Raw genomic sequence first — 20,098 nt, forward strand, 5'->3', positions numbered from 1 at the left:
TATCAACGCGATATGCAGATAGTAGCTAGAGACGATACTAACTGTTACCCAGGTATGTAAATTCCAAGGTCTCTTTGACTGGATTGTTTTCTCTCTCTCTCTCTCTCTCTCTCTCTCTCTCTCTCTCTCAACCTATCTATATGGGATTTCTGTTTTCTGCTGGAGTTGGTTCGATGTGCTAGATATGCATGAATGATCGATGTCATCAGCGAAGTCTAAGATCTTCATTCTTCCTTATGGTCTAGTCGATTGTTACCAGGAACAGTATGGGGGGGGGGGGGGGGAACCTAATTATCCTTGTCTCATTCCAATGGTAAAATCTGTTAATTAATTTTTTGTTGTGTATTACACTGTAGATTGTGTACTAGGTTGTTTTATACAAATCACAATTAAGGTAGTTCCACCCTCATGTGACATCATCGGGTTTTTTGCAAAGTCTTTATTTAATTTGATTCTGTGCATTATAAAAATTCATATTTTGGAGGAGTTTTAACTCTTCACTGAGTATATATATAAACAAGAGGCCCATGGGCCACATCGCTCACCTGAGTCACCTTGGTCCATATCCGAAGATTTTCCTTATATATTTGCATGTAAAACCGTAGTCCCTATTACGGACCCAACCTACCCCTGGAGGCCATGGTTTTTGCAAACTTGAATCTACACTATGTCAAAAAGCTCTCATGTAAATGTGAACTTCTTTGGCCCAATGGTTCTTGAGAAGAAGATTTTTAAAGATTTTTCCTATATATTTGTATGTAAAACTTTGACCCCCCCCCCTTGTGGCCCCATCCTACCCCCAGGGGCCATGATTTGAACAAACTTGAATCTATACTATGTCAGAAAGCTTTCATGTAATATCAGCTTTTCTGGCTCAGTGGTTCTTGAAAAGAAGATTTTTAAAGATTTTCCCTATATATTTGTATGTAAAACTTTGATCCCCTATTGTGGCCCCATCCTACCCCAGGGGGCCAGGATTTGAGCAAACTTAACTCTGCACTATGTTAGGAAGCTTTCATGTAAATATCAGCTTTTCTAGCTCATGCAGTGGATTTTGGGAAGAAGATTTTTAAAGATTGTCCCTTTTTATTTGTATGTAAAACTTTGATCCCCTATTGTGGCCCATCCGACCCCCGGGACCTAGGATTTTTAACAAACTTGAATTTGCATTATGTCAGATAGTTTTCATGTAAATATCAGCTTTTTTGGCTCAGTGGTTCTTGAGAAGAAGATATTTAAAGATTTTCTCTATATATTTGTATGTAAAACTTTGATCCCCTATTGTGGCTCCATCCGACCCCCGGGGGCCATCATTTTAACAAACTTGAATCTGCACTATATCAGGAAGCTTTCACGTAAATGTCAGCTTTTCTGGCTCAGTGGTTCTTGAGAAGATGATTTTTAAAAATATTTCCTATATATTTGTATGTAAAACTTTTGATCCCATATTGTGACCGCATCCTGCCCCTGGAGGCAATGATTTTAACAAACTTAATTCTGCACTATGTCAGGACGCTTTCACGTAAATCTCAGCTTTTCTGGCCCAGTGTTTCTTGAGAAGAAGATTTTAAAAGTTTTTTTTTTACTAGATATTTGTAAGTAAAACTTTGATCCTCTATTGTGGCCCCATCCTACCCCTGGGGTCACGATTTTTTAAAAACTTGAATCTACACTATGTCAGGAAGCTTTCATGTGGATTTCAGCTCCTCTGGCCTCCTAGGGAAAATCATTAGAAATCTTCTTCTGAAGAATCATTGGTCCAGTAAAGTTTACATTTACATGGAAGCTTCCTGACAAGTTTGTTAAAATCATGGCCCTCGGGGGTAGGATGGGGCCACAATAGGGGATCAAAGTTTTACATACTAATATATGAATATACAGAGACAATCTTTAAAAATCTTCTTCTCAAGATTCAGGTTGGGGACACTGTTTATACCACTGATTAGTCCCAGGCGCAGAATCTTGCAAAAGACTTTACCCGATACACTTAGTAAGGTAACACAGTGGCGGATCCAGAAGGGTTTTTCCAGGGTTTAAAACAACCTTTTCGTCAGAATTTTTGCTAAAAAGGTGAAAATAACGCATCTTGAGGGTGGACCCCCCCCCCCCCCCCCTTGAAAACCAAATTAATGGTAGACCCCCCTCTTTAACAATTCCCGGATTCGCCCCTGTAATACCTTTCCATTTATAACATTCTGTTCTGTCTTCTTTCTTTTAAGTTTTGGTGATTGGCACTTTATTAGGTATTTTTCCTTAATCCCATAACAATTTCTATTAATTTCAATATTTCAATTTATTTATTGATTCACCAAGCATGTTGGCATGCAATCCTTTTATACAATCCTTTTGTGTCAGTTTCGTGGACCCCCATTTCCTGTAACTTGCTCAGCTGATAAGATTTTCACAATGATTCTCTGACATTCCTAATGCCTCCTGGGCCCCGCCCACATTCCAGGGAGATAGATATCAGTGTGGACTAACTTAGATATTAATTTAATAATTTGGTCACGAGAATATTTTCGAAAAAAAAAAATCCCAATATATTACACGCAAAAATTGAAACTTTTATTCTGAATGCGTTAAAATACAGTGACATTATTAAATCAACATTTTGACATTTTAACGTGGAATTAAATTAAGGTGATATATCGAATTGGTGTTGAATATTGACTGACTATTGCATGATCACTGTGTTTGTAACCGGAACAAGTATAACATAGGCAGTAGTTGTCTGGGACTTATTGTGACATCTCTCACCTCTCGCATTCACTGCAGAGTTTATTGGTGCAGGTGCTCTACTTTCATGCATTTCTCTCATGCTTACTAGAAGAGTTTCTGTCCCTCTTTCTTCATTCACACCTGTAACTTCACCAAATGAAGTGGTGTCTGCTTATAATGATTTGCTCTAGCTCGTCTCTGTATCTCTGGTAGTCAGATGTCAGCTCGTGTAGCGCTTTCTCTATATCTGCAATATCTATATGAATCATCTTCTCTTCCGCGCTCTGACATCCATCTACAACGGAGGGAGGAGAATGACGACCGACAGACAAAAAAAATAGTCATTGTACCCCGGATAGATAATAACCTTTCAACTCTAGGAGTAAGTGTAGCTCGCACCACACTATCAAAGAAGGGTTTTATTAAGAATCCTGGTCACGGCATCAAAATATGTAACCGGAACCAGTATAACAGGGACAGTAAATCAGGTGATCCAATGCCCAAACAATCTGTACACTGGCTCTAGCAAAAATTCAACCCAGATAAGGGGATTCCTGAACTATATAGTGAACACCTTGGAATGAAAACACTAGTAAGCAGTTCATAATATACATTTCTTGCATGATAGTGAGGGAGATATGCAGATTTATTCACCCAAGAAAAATCAAATGATTTTAACGCGCCGAAACGTATTAGAAGGTACATTTTACAAACAACGAAAAACAATGATATGATAATCAGTTGTTATATTTCCATTTTTCTTGAATGCTGATTTACTCTCTTGTTTTTGTATGAACCAAAATCAGCTTAAGCGATTTTCAAAACTGTATATCAGAGGCCCGCAACAAACTCACGAACTATGAAAGTACAATGACTCGAACGTATTGTGACGTCATAATTAACTACATCTACCTCCACGTAAAATTTATGGAAAATGCACGAAGCTGCCGAGGGGGTGAAATATTTTCAATTTCATTTAGAAACTAACAATAATTTTATTTTTAACAATTTCTTTATTGGTTTAACTGGGTAAAAGATGAAAAACACGAAAAATTTGAAAATTAACAGCGTAGTCACTTGCTTGTACATATTGATTGTGATTGACTGTAATGTTTGCGGGCCGGAATGTTTCCGGGCAAATATCGTGTGATATATGTCCGCAAACTTTTAAAGAAAAAAGAGATGAAATTGAAAGTATATAATACGGTGTGGAGATATGCCATTTACTAAGTTTTATCATCCCTGGCACGTGACGGTCTAAACCAATCAGATTACGCCCTGATTAAACCTTGAGGTATAATTTCTCAAAATAAGAAAAGAGAAAACTAACCAAGAGATCAGTGCCTATAATAAAGTGAGTAAAACTGATCAAACAGAACCTTACATACCCTGAATGCTAATCACTAACTTTTAAAGCCAATCAAAACCAAAGAAGCTATCCTGACTCATCCAATCAGATGATTCGTGACAACAGAGAATGTTTCAACCATTCTAACATGAAATGAACTAAAAATGCATGAATGATTGACAGTAATTGAAATAATTTTAAATGTAACAAAAAGCTGATTTAACAATCAGGGTTTGAATGAAATGATATTCCATGTAATAAAAATAATCAAACCCGCCACATCATGGTGACCTGCAAATTTTGTCTTGACACGGTGTCACTTGAATCCCGAGAGTGCCTAGCTAGTATTATATAATATCTAGCGGTCGTCACGTACCTCTAGAAATTTATTTGTGATCGCTGCAGATGATTATACAAGGTGGCCGCCAAATAATTTTATGTGACCATCGCCTGAAACTTATTTGGCGACCGCCAGATAAAATATTGATCTCACATGGCGCTATCCGGCTTCCGTATTAAGATCGATAAAACTAGCTGTAACTTTACAATAAACTGTAAAACGACGTACAATGAAATGTAAAATGTACAATGAAATGTAAAATGTACAATAAAATGTAAAATATACAATAAACTTGACTTACTTGACTTAATTCCTTCTCTCCTCGTGGAGAATAGGGCCATGAACAAGTCCTCTCCATTTACTTCTGTCCTGGGCTGATCTTGCTGCCTCTGTCCATGACCCAAAACCTAGTTCTTTCCTCTCTCTTTCTATTGTTCTTCTCCTGCTATCTCTCTAACTGCTACATTTGGTATTTTCATTGGCCAGTAGATCTTTAAGATTTTCCTAAGACATTTGTGCTGGAATGTATCTACAAGTTTTTCATCCCCTTTTGTCATTTTCCAGGTCTCGCTGCCATACAATAACACAGCTATTACATTTGAGCTGAAGAGCTTCATTTTTGTTTTTCTGTTGAGTTGGTTATTGCTCCAGATCTTGCTTAGCTTATGGAATGCTACACTTGCATGGCCAGTTCTTCTTCTTATATCTCCTGTCTTGCTTACTGTTGCTCCGAGGTAAATGAACTCATCCACATCGTTTATTTTGTTCCCATTGATGGTTATCGGTGTGATGTTTGCAGCATTTAGACGCATAACTTTGGTTTTTCCTGTATTGATTTTTAAACTTGTTCTAGCTGCGTATCTGTTTAGAGAGTTCGGTTTTTGTTGCATTTGATCTTTGCTGCTGGATAATAAAGCGATGTCGTCTGCAAAATCTAGAGCGTCTAATTTTGTTGTCATATTCCATCTTATGCCCGAGTTGTTATCTGCTGTTGTCTTTTTCATTATCCAGTCAACTACCAGGAGGAACAAGAAACCCGACATGTTGCATCCTTGTTTAACGCCAGATTTAACATTAAACCATTCTGTTGTACCATTTCCATCAACAACTGCGCATTCACTGTCTTCATACATTAATTTAACCATACTGATTATTTCGTCTGATATTCCATAAGATTTCATGATCTTCCAAAGGGTTTCCCTGTGTACGCTGTCGCAGGCTTTTTCAAAATCGACGAAGCATAGATAGAGGTTGGAGTTCCATTCTATAGCTTGTTCTAGAATATTACGTAGGACAAATATCTGTTCCGTAGTGCCTCTTCCTGCCCTGAATCCAGCTTGTTCCATTCTCAAATGTCTGTCTACACCAAATACAACAATTTTTAAAATTATTATTTTCCCCATTGTTTTGGCAGTTGTTGCAATTTTCTATTATTTTTACAGGCAAAGTTGGTTATTTTCACGTGTATGAAGTAAACCTATGCATTGAGATCTTTTATTAACGTTAACATATTTGTTGGCGTGATTACTGTAAAAGTATACAACATTATCTTTGCGGCCTTCTGCACTGTTGATAATGACGCTTCTCGAATATACTACCCCGAAGTCTTAACCTACTGTTACGCAAGCGTACTACGTTCCGGATCAAGGAAAGATAACTCATGTTTTCGGATTGGCCTATTAGTGTGATTCCTCTCCAATTTCCACAGTTTGTCAGGTCACCTTTCTTTGCTAACTTTATTATAAGTCCCCCTCTCCAATCTTTGGGAGCTCTTCCAGTTGTCCAGACAATGTTGTATAGTTTGTGTAGTTCCTTGGCAGTTGTTTCTATGTCTGATTTCAATATTTCTACAGTGATGTTATCTACACCTGGAGCTTTGCCTACTTTCATTTCTTTCAATGCTCTCCTTATCTCATCTTCTGTTGGTGGACTTGTTTCTATGTCTAATTCAATGGACTCCCCTGTTAGTATTTCAGCAGGATCAATAGGGTCTGGTCTATTTAACACTTCGCTGAAGTGTTCCATCCATCTTTTTCTTATATCTTCCTCTTTAGTCAAGAGATTTCCAAATATACAATAAAATGTCAAATGTGCAATTAAATGTAGAATGTGCAATAAAATGTAAAATGTTTTTAAAGAATCGTCCACACAAACATATTATACTGTGAACTTCAATAACGTTTCAGCTATGATCAACGTATGGCGTGAAAAAATAATTGAATACACACAAGATCTAGTTACATTTCTAAATGGTCACTTTCATATCAATTTAAAATATTGCATGTATTGATATGGTATCTTTCCATGTAAATCGTTACATCTCTATTGTGCAAACTTTAATTTTCATATAAGGAAGCTTTCATTTACGAGTTTTTGCTTTTCGTGTACAGTGGTTTTCAATAACAATTATAAACACTCTACTTTACGCATTTTCTTACTTGTATCAGTGGTGAATTTAAAGGGGGCACACCTCTTAAAATTTACAAATTTAAGGTAAATCGTGGTTTCTTGTTTGAAAAGAAGTAGATGATAATTATAAGAAGCAATCATTTTTTTTTCACTTTCAGAGATATATATGACAAGATCGTTTGATTAAATCTTACAGCGAGAACTTGTACATGTATTTACTGTTCTAGATAAGACCAAGGTCACAAGGTCATTGATCATGGTATGATATGAAGGCCTTGTCACAAGAAATCTATATACAGAATAGAAAAACCCTATATCTAAATATAGCTCAGGAGATACCAAATAGGTAAAACGTTTTATTAAAAGTAGGTTAAACTTTAATGTCAAGGTCAGAAGGTCAAGCTTAAAGGGACTGATTCACGATTTTCCTCCAAATTTTGTATTTCACTTTAAGTAATCAAAATCTATAGTCTAATATTTTTAGAAGGTTTCACAAAAAATTAAGGTTATTCATCATGACGGAAGCTCATTATAGAGAGTTTATTATTTGTTTTGAAAACAAAGATTGAGGTGTGTTATTGTTTACGAGTTTTCAAAATGAATGGATACTGATCCAAGTTTATTATATATATCACATCTCAAGTATGCTTTAGGTAAAATGTGTCATTTAAAAGTTAAAATTTGTAATTGTACAAAATGAAGATCCTTTGAATTACAAAATTAATGTTTCACTGGTTTGTTTGTTTACATAAAAAGACTCGAGTCTTTGTTTACATAACACAGAATCAAAGCTGAAATATTGCTCTTATCCTTACATTCAGATGGTCCAAATTTTAGTTGTCAACATTAAATGAGCTATATGTTTAATTTTTAACATCACAAATGAAAAATATTTCTTTCGAAAAACGTGAACCAGTCCCTTTAAAGAAATAAAAGGTCTTGCCATAAAGAACCTACATACAAAATATAAAAGCCCTACCTTCAGGAGATATTGAATAGGATAGGTTTTGGTTTTGAAAAAGCCTATCCAAACTCCAAGTCCAAAAGATCGAACACCATCGTGTACAAATAATCTATTTACAAAATATCAAATCTTCACATAAAATCCAAATATATTTAATAGGTTATGTTTTCTTAATAGCTTGTCAAAATCCAAGTTCAAGGTGACAAGGTCAAAGATCATGACATGAAATGAAATGCCATAAGAAATGTATATATCACAAGATATGAAGATCTAACTTAAATAGTTCAGGACATATTGTATAGGTAAGATTTTTATTAAAAGTAGTTTAAGCTTCCAGGTTGAGATCATGAGATCACATACCATTGCATTACATAAAAAGGTTTTTCCGTAAAAAAAAAAAAAAGTACATGTATACACAAAATATGAAAGCCCTTGCTTAAATAGTTAAAGATTTTCTCCACATATCAGCATATAACACTTCAAATGATCCTCCATTGTGGCCCCACCCTACCCCCAGGGACCATGAATTGCACAAACTTTTCTGGCTCAGTGGTTTTTGAGAAAATGTTTAAAGATTTTCTCTATTTATATACTCGCATGTAAATCTTTGATACCCTATTGTGGCTGCACCCTACCCCCGGGGGCATGATTTGAACAAATTTGAATCTGTACAATACCAGGAAGCTTTCATATAAACTCGAACTCTTCTGGTCCAATAGTTCTTGAGAAGAATATTATAAAAAGATTTTTCATATATATTTGCATGTCAAAATTTTATCCCCAATTGTGGCCCCACCTTACCCCCAGGAGATATGATTTGAATAAACTTGAATGTGCACTAATGTGAAGATTTTTAAATGAACCATCCTAGTTTTGCATTTTTGTTATTACCCCCCCCCCCCTCCATTTTTGAAGGAGCATGGCGGTACTGACTAAAACCCGGTCTCGGTCCCGGTCTTCGGTCTCGGTCCCGTGACTAAAACCCGGTCTTCGGTCCCGGTCCCAGATTTTTTTATTCGATAAAAACAGAATACATCAGAATATTTTAGCCCCAATTTCTCGTTAATTTAGAAATGACATATCATGCCTGCATTCTGATAGTTGATTGATAATATTATTGTTGTCTTTCGTAAAATAATATGTGAAAACGGTACTGACTAAAACCCGGTCTCGGTCCCGGTCTTCGGTCCCGTGACTAAAACCCGGTCTTCGGTCCCGGTCCCAGATTTTTTTATTCGATAAAAACAGAATACATCAGAATATTTTAGCCCCAATTTCTCGTTAATTTAGAAATGACATATCATGCCTGCATTCTGATAGTTGATTGATAATATTATTGTTGTCTTTCGTAAAATAATATGTGAAAACTCTGGGACTGGCTCTTCATTTGAACAATTAAACCTGAATCCCCTTCACCCATGGGTGGTACATGTGTACCAAATTTGATTGAAATTGACCCAGTGGTTCTGGAAAAGAAGATGAAAATGCGAAAAGTTTACAGATAGACAGATGGACGACGGACAATAGCTCACTTGAACTTTGATGTACAGCAAGCAGTTTATTTTCCATCGGGCTCTGGATACCAATAATAGTATCATGCATATCAAAGGCCGGAGTGGCAGATCATGATGTAATCATATTGAAAGAATAATACATTTCTATTTATATTGTGATCTGTTCACTAGATCATATTACTTCAGGTCATACACAAGGGAATGGCTGACAGTGACAAGCCGGCAGACAACACCGTGTCGCAGAATGCGGGCGGTGATGGCATACCACGTGTCAAAAGCGAAAAAGAATTGAAGAAAGAGAAAGCCAAGCAAGAAAAGCTGGCTAAGTTTCAAGCGAAGCAGGAAAAGCTGGCGGCACAGAAACAACAGCCAAAGAAGGAGGGGGAGGTAACAATATTCTTTAGTTTTCAAGGAAAATTATTAGATTAACCATATAAAGTGACAGAAGACACCGAAGTCGGAAGTGTTTCAAAATGTTGAAAGTGCTGTTGCTGTAGACTGTCAGGCTCCTATTATCTGTAGAGAAGTGGACAGGCACACAGGGGCTCGGTTGTCAGAAATTGAAGTTTTGTATTATTTGTTCCCAAATGATAAATTGTTTTGCATGATTTGTGTCTGAATAATAGATTCTATAAATAAAAATCCACCACCAAAATCCGCTTTTTTCGAGGTTTTAAAAAAGGTGTCCCCCAGAAATCCAAGATGGCGAGTGTCGTCCCTTTACTTTTTTTAATGTACACGATACACCTTTTTTAAAACCTCGAAAAAAGCGGATTTTGGTGGTGGTACTTCACCTACAGCTGGTGACGTCTCAATATGAGTCCAAAATTCTTGACGGGAAGTGAATCAATCAATCAATCATTCTCCCTCCCCTCCTCCATAAATATCTCAATCTCTTATCTCGCCTATATTAAAACTTTATAACATTACCTGCATGTCCTGTTATGTATATTGACAAATTATGTGATCATCATTTATTGACTATTGAAATTGTCAAAATAACATCATTTGCCTCGAAGTTCATGCTAGTACTAGCAATTTTCATAAAAAATTTTGAAGTTAGTTAGACAATGCTCTAATGTTATAAAAGGATTAAATTATTATACTTTCATGTAAAATACTCGAATCTGATTGGTCGAGAAGCATTTGAAAAAACATTGTTACCCTCTGAGAACAGAAAGCACGCACTCCAGGGTGATAGTATCTAGCAACGGGTAACAGTACTTGACAACGGGTGATATTATAAAAAATTATCACATTTGTCAAATTCATGCGCGTACGGTTCGCCGTAGATTGTTAGACGGCGTCGTTTGAGCATTTGTAATAAACACGAATACCCGCATAGATATACGAAATATTGCATGACCATGATTGATCAACAGACGTACATTTTTCTGCTTTGTTGTTTATATAACATTCAGTATAATAAAACAAATATTGCATGTCGTTGAGGGTAACATTGAAAATTTTCACCCCTCGAGAAACCATTGTCAACTTCGGCTACGCCTTGGTTGACAATGGTTTTCTCGGGGTGAAAATTTTCAATGTTACCCTCAACTAAATGCAATATTTATATATTATTGTTTATGTTAACTTTGTAAGCAAATGGTCATTATGATCCTTTGAAATAAAATTAGGGTTGGGTAGTTGGTGCCAATTGGGGGTTGGGTAAAAGAGCAATTTAGAGAGTCAGAAATCACTTTCAATAGCACTACTTTAATTTTCATTAAATCAACTACCAATAGTGAGTCAACACTCTTGTATAAACCATCTCTGTAATTTTATTTGTTGCATGTTTTCAGAAAAAATTTCCAATTTATTGGGGTTCTTTCTTCAAAGACTAGAGCTCTGATGAGCATTTTATTACAATCTTTAACCCATTTAATAAACCAAACTGAAGTGAAAATGCTGAAATGACCATTCCATGTGTTTGGTGACTTGTGTTAAATTTCTTTTAGAGTTGGATTGGTTGTTCCAGAATTTCTATAGCGAGAGTAGCATTTCTTCAGGGGTCGTTTTAACAGAGAGGATTTTTAAATTATGCACAATAACATGTAAACGTAAACACTGATGTTTGTGACGTAAACACTGATGTTTGTGACGTAAACACTGATGTTTGTGATGTAAACACTGATGTTTGTGTATGATGTCCAGGGCTAGTTTCTTGTATGATATGAATAATTCTCATCGATGTAAGCAATATGCTGTAAATAGAGACAAAGATCTTACAGTAGACACAACTGTAGAAATTCTGGAGTATAATTCATAATTTTTAAACATGTGTTAATTTATTGTTTTAATCAGTATGTTGCTAAACAGCTCAGATGAAGTTTTATTTCATGATGATGACCTTGAAGGGAGTTATTAACCAAATAATATTGCATTGAACACCTTCAAACTTCAATGTATATTGAGAATAAAACTGATTTAGAAAATTTGTTGTTTTTTTTAAAACAGAAGAAGAAAGACATTGTAAAAGAGAAAGTGAAAGTAACATATGATGCTCCAACAAAACCAGGAGAGAAGAAAGGTAGGTCTTATTCAGATATTCTTGAAAGTATTGCATTAATGAGATAAATAGCTATGGTATTAATTACAATATTTAGTAATTTAAATGTTTATCATTTAGGAATTAAGCCATACACCTTCCTCACAATACGATATATATATTATCATAATACATGTTCAGTCAAAACTGCAATAGCGACCCGCTGTATTAAGCGACTCACTGTCGTATGTGACGATAAAAAGTTACCCTATATATTGTACCAGTATTAAACGACCGCCTGTCTGACTCGACCAGCGACCATAATTTTTACAACCTTTTCGTGCAATTTCACGTAATTTTACCTTTATTTAACGACCGTACATTTTTCGATTACAGCGCGATTCCTACTTTCGATTTCGGTTCAGCACGACTATTCTGGGAATTATCGCCCCTAACACTTTCGTTTTAAAACGCACTGTTCGGCGGTGTTCTTGTTTAGTCGGCCCTCTGATTCAATTATTATACCCAAGCTGTCAACATGCAGAATCGTGTGTGGTTAATTGATAAAACCCGAGTCGTTGTTTATTTAACAAAATCAAGGATCAGGGAATCAAGGCCGGTGTATTTGAAGGTGTGAATTTCGACAAACTTTAAGAATTGCGGGGTAGATCAGAAATGAAAATCTACCACTTGTTATACTACTATGTTCAACAGAGTGAAAAATTAACCCAATTGCGATATAAATCAGGTAAATATTGTGCTTAAGACTGAAATTTTAAATGGAGTATTCGCGATTTTCCTGCATGAGAATCTCGAGGTTTCCAGAATCATGACCAGAACTATCGACTCACTTTGACATATCCCGAGTAATTGACACATCCGAGTTCAGGGAAAATGCCTGCATTAGTTCAAAGCTTAAAAGATTTGCTGTGCACTATGGATATTGTGATTTATTTAATGTCTTTTAAATTGAATAACATATTTCCAGCATTTATTGATGCAACACTTCATCACTTGGTTTCTTATCACCAGACAAGCATTGCAATTTTTTTAGTTACAAGTAGACTATACATAAATACTTTATACAACAAAATGTTTATAAGTTTTAGAAAATTTACATGCAGTTCATAAATGAGATTTAAATCTCATGTAAAAGTGTGATTTTTGATGAATAATAAATTATGATACAACACATTGTTTTCTCTAACGTGTTGTCTGACTTATAACGTAAGAACCATTTGCTAGATCATGTAGATACATGTAGTAGACAACACCTTACTTTATTCACTAAATGTGGATTTTTAACTCTAGGGATTTTTATTTGTTGTTCTAGGTGCCATATAGAAGTGTCACTATAAACTGTAAATGAAGTGCCACAAATTTAGACCCATGCTTTAAAGTTCTCCTGGCATGACTATAACACAAGGTTTTAGGAATTTGTTACATGTTTTAGAAAGCTATGACAATCATGTAATACATGTACATGTGTGCTCGATTCATTTTTTTGGATTCAAGGCCCAAGTTTTGTCCTATACAAAACTGCACCATGTCTGTGTTGAGTGACTGTTGTGAAAATAAAACTGCACCATGTCTGTGTTGAGTGACCGCTGTATATACAAAACTGCACCATGTCCTTGTTGAGTGACCACTATATATATAAATATACACCGTATCTTTTGTTGAGTGACCGCTGTATATATAAATACACAATGTATCTTTTGTTGAGTGACCGCTGTATAAATAAATACACAATGTATCTTTTGTTGAGTGACCGCTGTATATATAAATACACAATGTATCTTTTGTTGAGACCGCTGTATATATGAATACACAATGTATCTTTTGTTGAGTGACTACTGTATATATAAATACACAATGTATCTTATGTTGAGTGACCCCTGTGTATATTTCAGATGTCAACACCTCCATGCCTGATGCGTACAGTCCCCAGTATGTGGAGGCGGCCTGGTACGACTGGTGGGTGCAGTCAGGATTCTTCAAGCCGGAGTATGGGGTAAAACTAGAACTAGACATCCTATCTATTTCTATCAAAGAATTGCTGATTCAGTGTATTTAACTTTGTATGCAATATCAGATGGTGATTATCTCTAGAGGACGCTATATATCATGTGTCTTCCCCGCTAGAGGGGGCTATATATGAGTCTTCCCTGCTAGATGGGGCTATATATGAGTCATCCCCGCTAGAGGGAGCTATATATGTGTCTTCCCCGCTAGAGGGGACTATATATGAGTTTTCCCCGCTAGAGGGAGCTATATATGAGTCTTCCCCGCTAGAGGGCGCTACATATGTGTCTTCCCCGCTAGAGGGCACTATATATGAGTATTCCCCGCTAGAGGGAGCTATATATGAGTCTTCCCCGCTAGAGGGCGCTATATATGAGTCTTCCCCGCTAGAGGGCGCTATATATGAGTCTTCCCCGCTAGAGGCCGCTATATATGAGTCTTCTCCGCTAGAGGTCGCTATATATGAGTCTTCTCCGCTAGAGGTCGCTATATATGAGTCTTCCCCGCTAGAGGGGGCTATATATGAGTCTTCCCTGCTAGAGGGTGCTATATCAATCGTAACTACTCAGCTATTTCCGTAACCGCAAATAAACTTCCTATGTGGATCGACGCCATCAGAGGATGTTGCTATGTGTACAGAAATGTAACTATGACATCACAGTCGTACGTTACAATATGAAACGCAAGCTTTCAAATGCATCTAAGATATCATACACATCTAAGGTATTCTACCACTATTAATTTCCATTTATATGTTTATGTATTAGAGTGAATAAGACGTTAATGATACCAAAACTGAATCTGGTGAAAATCTAAATAACACGCTATACAGGGATTTGGTTCTGGTCTTTTAACCTCATCCACAGGCGCACCTCCGGCGAAGAAATGCATCGATTTGATGCAATTCTTGTGCCGATCCACGTCCGAGTCTTCTTACTGGTTACAGAAAAGAACAAGCGCGTGATCCGATTGGGTGCTATATATGAGTCTTCCCCGCTAGAGGGCGCTATATATGAGTCTTGCAAAAATAAGTACACATAGAGTATATATATACAAATCAATATTGAAATCAATAGGTAAAAATTGATGGCTATAATTTTAGGGCAAAGATTTAACGAAGCTGAAATATGAGGACAAATTCGTGATGGTGATCCCCCCTCCCAATGTGACCGGTTCCCTACATTTGGGTCACGCCCTCACCAATGCTGTAGAGGATTGTATTGCAAGATGGTAATGAGTGTGAAATTAATTCTGTTAATATGGTTCATCTGTTTCTGTTCTTGAGATCTTTATTTTAAGTTAAATTTGTAATGTTACCTTGATGCAGAAAAAAATGTATCATGTCAGTATAATTTGTATGTATATACATTTATATATAATATTATGTATGTGTATGTTGTGATAAACTAATTGTATGTTTCTGAAGATTGTAATTTGTTGAAAAATTCAATGAGAAAAATTCAGTAGCATAAAGTATGAAATATTGGTGATATACTCTAAGTATACATTATCATGATTACCTGTTAAAAGCTGTAAAAGTCATGATTACCTGTAAAAAGCTGTAAAATCATGAATACCTGTTAAAAGCTGTAAAATCATGAATACCTGTTAAAAGCTGTAAAATCATGATTACCTGTTAAAAGCTGTGAAAGTCATGATTACCTGTAAAAAACTGTAAAAATCTGTTTGAAAAACTTTCTTTTAATAATGAATCATCAGAGAAGCCTGTTAAGTTTTGCTTGAATTGATTAAAAAATGAAAGTGGTCCACATGGAATCATTGTCTCGTGTACATAATCATGTATATGTCAATGTACACTATATGATTTATGCGTTCATTTATTTGTCTTTTATTCAGAGCCTGTAAAATTATACTCATAATCTTGTAGGCACAGGATGAAGGGGAAAACAGTGCTGTGGAACCCAGGGTGTGATCACGCTGGTATCGCCACACAAGTAGTAGTCGAGAAGAAATTGAAGCGAGATATGGGAAAATCCAGACATGATCTGGGCAGGGAGGCATTTGTAGAACATGTGTGGAAGTGGAAAAATGAGTAAGTACAGTGTGCTCCAAAAATGTGATAGTACAGTGTCCCCTAAAATCCATTTACTGTTTGATATATAAACACAAAGAACCTTGATATATTGATAAATGAACTCCGCAAAAAACCTGGGCATGTACTCAAAATATGATTGTTACGTCATCTTAACAATGATTCTTAATAATTACATCTCATTTTGTCTCATGTTGAACTAAAATTGTTTTTGTGTCGAAGTGTAGATAAGTATGTGTATGTTTCTGCCGATGTATTGTATAATTAGTAAATATGTTTACGATACACTACCTATTTTTCCATCTACTTTCCAATGAAGTCATTAGCAAATACATGTATATACATGTGAAATGGTATGCATTTTGTATTTCAGGAAAGGTGACAGGATTTATCACCAGCTGAGGAGGTTAGGGGGGTCCTATGACTGGGACAGAGCGTGCTTTACAATGGATCCAGTAAGTACTATCACAGTGCATGTACTAATTAATGTATGTATAGTAGATACACAATGTACACACATCTGTAACACGTACATGTATGACAAACCCATGACAGAGTCCATTGTCTGTCTACTGTATGACAGGAATACTATATCTCACAAATTCTACATGTATGTTCAGAAGAGTCATCCATTTACATGCTGTTCGTTTTATTATATATTGTAGAAACTGTATAATACTGTGACAGTCATTTGTGTGTTTACATGATGTTTGTTTTACTATATATTGTAGAAACTGTATAAGGCTGTGACTAAGTCCTTTGTGCGTTTACATGATGTTTGTTTTACTATATCTTGTAGAAACTGTATAAGGCTGTGACTGAGTCCTTTGTGCGTTTACATGATGATGGGTTTATCTACAGAAGTGTACGCCTTGTAAACTGGTCATGTTCTCTTAACTCCGCTATTTCTGATATCGAGGTAAGTTCATTATATCAACAACAAAAAATACAATGACACCATTTGTAATAAGAAAAAGTAAATCTTAATTTTGATGTCTTAATTAAGAACCCTTGATACAAACAAAAAAATGGATGTGTGGGTTGATACAGTCAAACATCGTTATCTCGAACTCAATGGTGCCAAGAAAAAACTTAGAGATAGCTGATGGTTTGAGTTACTGAGGTAAAAATACATAAAGAAAATTAAAGTAGTTAGGACTTCCATTTCACTTCAACATATCCATGGTATACGAGATTAATAGAATTCCTCATTAGTACGAGTGTGGGATAGGGAAATTCCACCGAGGGGACAGGATTCGCAGTATAGGACGAGGCTTTGCCGAGTCCTAGACAGTGAATCTTGTTCCAGAGGTGGAATTTCCCTATCCCACAGGAGTAAATAATGAAGGATTATTTTTCTCACATTTTACCTACAGTTTAGTGCATAAAGTTAGGAGCTTTGAGAAAATTCTAAATTATCAGAATCCTTATTTGAACTTCGATGCAAAAACTAATTAGATAGGCTGAAAGAGCATACCCGGAAATGGTTTACACTGTAAGTGTAAACTAAAAAACCCAAGGTTGTCCACCAGAAAGCTATATACATTAAAATTTAAAGATAATAATGCAAAATATTTTTACTTCACCGTGTAACGTAAATCTTCACCATTTAACGTAAATCATAGAAAATATATGACGTCACAATCAAATGACGTAGCAGTGTGAGACATATAGAATATCACACTCTAATGTTGATCTCGGACCTGGGATTGGCTCACTCGAGGGGCAATCCCAGGTCCGAGATCAACATTAGAGTGTGATATTGTTTATATCATATACCTAAAACACAACAAGTTGATAAACATTTTTTTTTTTTAAATTGGGGGGGGGGGGGGGGGGGTATTGACCCTAACATATATACATGGTATACTATACAACGATATTTGACTATTTTATTCCTTCGGTGAGTTTACTTTAATGGTTATGTTTCCAGTACTATTGGCATTGTGAAACATGCTAAAGTCTGGGTTTTGTAGCTTTATTCCATTGTTGGTCACAATAATTGGATTATTAATCATGGACATCCCCTCATGTAGTCTAGAATCTGGACGTTTCAATTAACTGAACTGCTTGGCTGAGAAACTCGTCATATCTATCGCTGTGCTGTTCATGTACATGTATATACTATTAAGCAGCTCCTAGGGGCCTGCTAATGAATACTAAAATTGGAAATAAGTGAATTATTTTTATTTCTTTTTTCGGATTTACCAAACTCGCCCGTTTTCATTATTTCATATAATTTGTAAGAGTTGTAGAACTTTGTTTACGTGGCGTCATCGTATGAACGGGAATGTTTACAGATCTGATGCTGCTATTTATTTGCTTAGGGAATGTTACCTTATACTGAAGTAAGTTTTTTTTTTACCATTTCCCATCTGTTTAGCATCTATAAGTCGTTGAAAAACGTCGGAAGATATTGGTTCTGCTTTTCTCGTTTTATTGCCAAGTCCTCGGGATTTTAGATTTCAGAAATCGTTTTAAAGCAGTTTTCTACATCAAAATTACCGTAAATTAACATTTTGATCTCCATTAGGACCGGGAATTTCTAATAATGCTTTAGTATCACCCTCCATAATCCTCCTACTGTTTTCTGTCGCCTAGAACGTTGATTGTTTTTAAATGAAGTTAAACGTGTTATTGTTCTAAATAAACAATTGTTACTTGGGTTACCCCCCTTTGCTTAGATACTCGCTACAATTTAGCGCTGTTTTTGAAAACGTTTTTATTTAATTTTTCTGCTTAAATTAAATTTTGTCGTGGAAGAAAGTATTATATTTGAAAAAAATTGTGTCTAACATCATTTTTTCATGTAGTTATGTTAGATTTCAAAAGATTAAAGAAGAAATAGCCATTTGAAATTTGAGGGCGAGACAGCCCCTTGACAATGGGCCGAGACAGAGATATCTCGGCCCTTAGGGCGAGACAGCCCTACCTACTTGCAGCTGTCTCACCCTAGCCAAGATAGGTGTATCAGGGCTGATACACTACTAGGTATATGATATAGAAAAATCTCACATGGGTAAAGTCGATCTCACACTGGTGATAATGTGAGAAAGAAACATCTCACATGGCTGTCTCACATGGGTAAAGTCGATCTCACACTGGTGATGATGTGAGAAAGAAACATCTCACATGGCTGTCTCACATGGGTAAAGTCGATCTCACACTGGTGATAATGTGAGAAATCAATGTTCAAGAAATAGAAATGCAACTGTATATGTTTTTTGGCTTAGTGCAATATAAAGTAAGAATGTAAAAATATCATAGAAAATTTACAAGTCCCTAAATATTTTTTTTTTTACAAAGTTTAACCTCCTATTAAAATAACTTTATATTTAATTTTCCCTCCCAGTTAGGACTTCATTGAGAAATCTTGGGAATACATTGTATTACATGCTGTGTAAATAATATACATCTTACTTATAAAAACAGATTTAGCTTTCATCATTTTTTTTAAAAAAGTTTGTAGCAAGTGTCATTTTAAAGATTACCTCACCCATGTGAAGATGAGTGTACAATATGGTGACAGTTTAAATCGGAATGTGTATTTAAAAATGAAGGGTTTTTAAACAATATGAAATTGTGTATTTCTCAGGTGGAGAAGAAGGAATTGACAGGAAGGACCATGCTTGCCGTACCTGGGTACAAAGAGAAAGTGGAGTTTGGAGTTCTGGTGTCGTTCGCCTACCCAGTGGAAGGATCAGGTAGTGAAGCAGACCCTTACCTTAATTATGTGGTTCAGAACTTACAAGAATAACATTGAAGATTAATTTTGTGCAGAATTTTTCCAGAAAACTGATCATTGAATCTTGTTGCAATCTGTAATAATGATTGTATAAAAAAATGTGAATTAACATGCATTTGTTCAGGGGGGGGGGGTGCAAAACATCCCCCCCCCCCAAAAAAAAAAACCCCAACAAAAACCTCGAAAACCAGCTGTATTATTTCATTTGAGATGTTTAATTTGTGAAGTTTTGATAATCTGGAGTGCATGTAAATGGTACCTAATAAGATGCTTTGAAATTTTAGAAGTTAACATATACATGTACACTGTACATTTATTAAGAATCTCTGCTGTACAGTTTGATTGAGAAAATTTAAAAGTATGTCCCTTTACATGCTTTGATTTTCTGATTGGACAATACTCTTTCTCATAGTTGAATGATATTTTTTAAATACTTAGCAAAGAAATGCTATTTCCTAAATAACTATAGAATCAAACAGAAGTATATGGGAAAT

General features: G+C 35.7%; 1 protein-coding gene across 1 annotated transcript in view; it reads left to right on the forward strand.

Annotated features, from left to right (window-relative positions):
• Positions 1–9,354: 9,354 nt before the first annotated feature.
• Positions 9,355–20,098, forward strand: part of LOC125679695 (valine--tRNA ligase-like) — a 28,684-nt gene continuing 17,940 nt past the window's right edge. Inside the window, exons 1-8 of the mRNA XM_048919125.2 lie at positions 9,355–9,680; positions 11,751–11,823; positions 13,695–13,795; positions 14,909–15,036; positions 15,695–15,859; positions 16,233–16,314; positions 16,659–16,778; positions 19,455–19,563. Of these exons, the coding sequence (XP_048775082.1) occupies positions 9,495–9,680; positions 11,751–11,823; positions 13,695–13,795; positions 14,909–15,036; positions 15,695–15,859; positions 16,233–16,314; positions 16,659–16,778; positions 19,455–19,563 (964 nt within the window). The 5' untranslated portion in view covers positions 9,355–9,494. The remainder of the gene's footprint in view (positions 9,681–11,750; positions 11,824–13,694; positions 13,796–14,908; positions 15,037–15,694; positions 15,860–16,232; positions 16,315–16,658; positions 16,779–19,454; positions 19,564–20,098) is intronic.

The sequence above is a fragment of the Ostrea edulis genome, chromosome 2, assembly GCF_947568905.1.
Source record: "Ostrea edulis chromosome 2, xbOstEdul1.1, whole genome shotgun sequence".
NCBI lineage: Eukaryota > Metazoa > Mollusca > Bivalvia > Ostreida > Ostreidae > Ostrea > Ostrea edulis.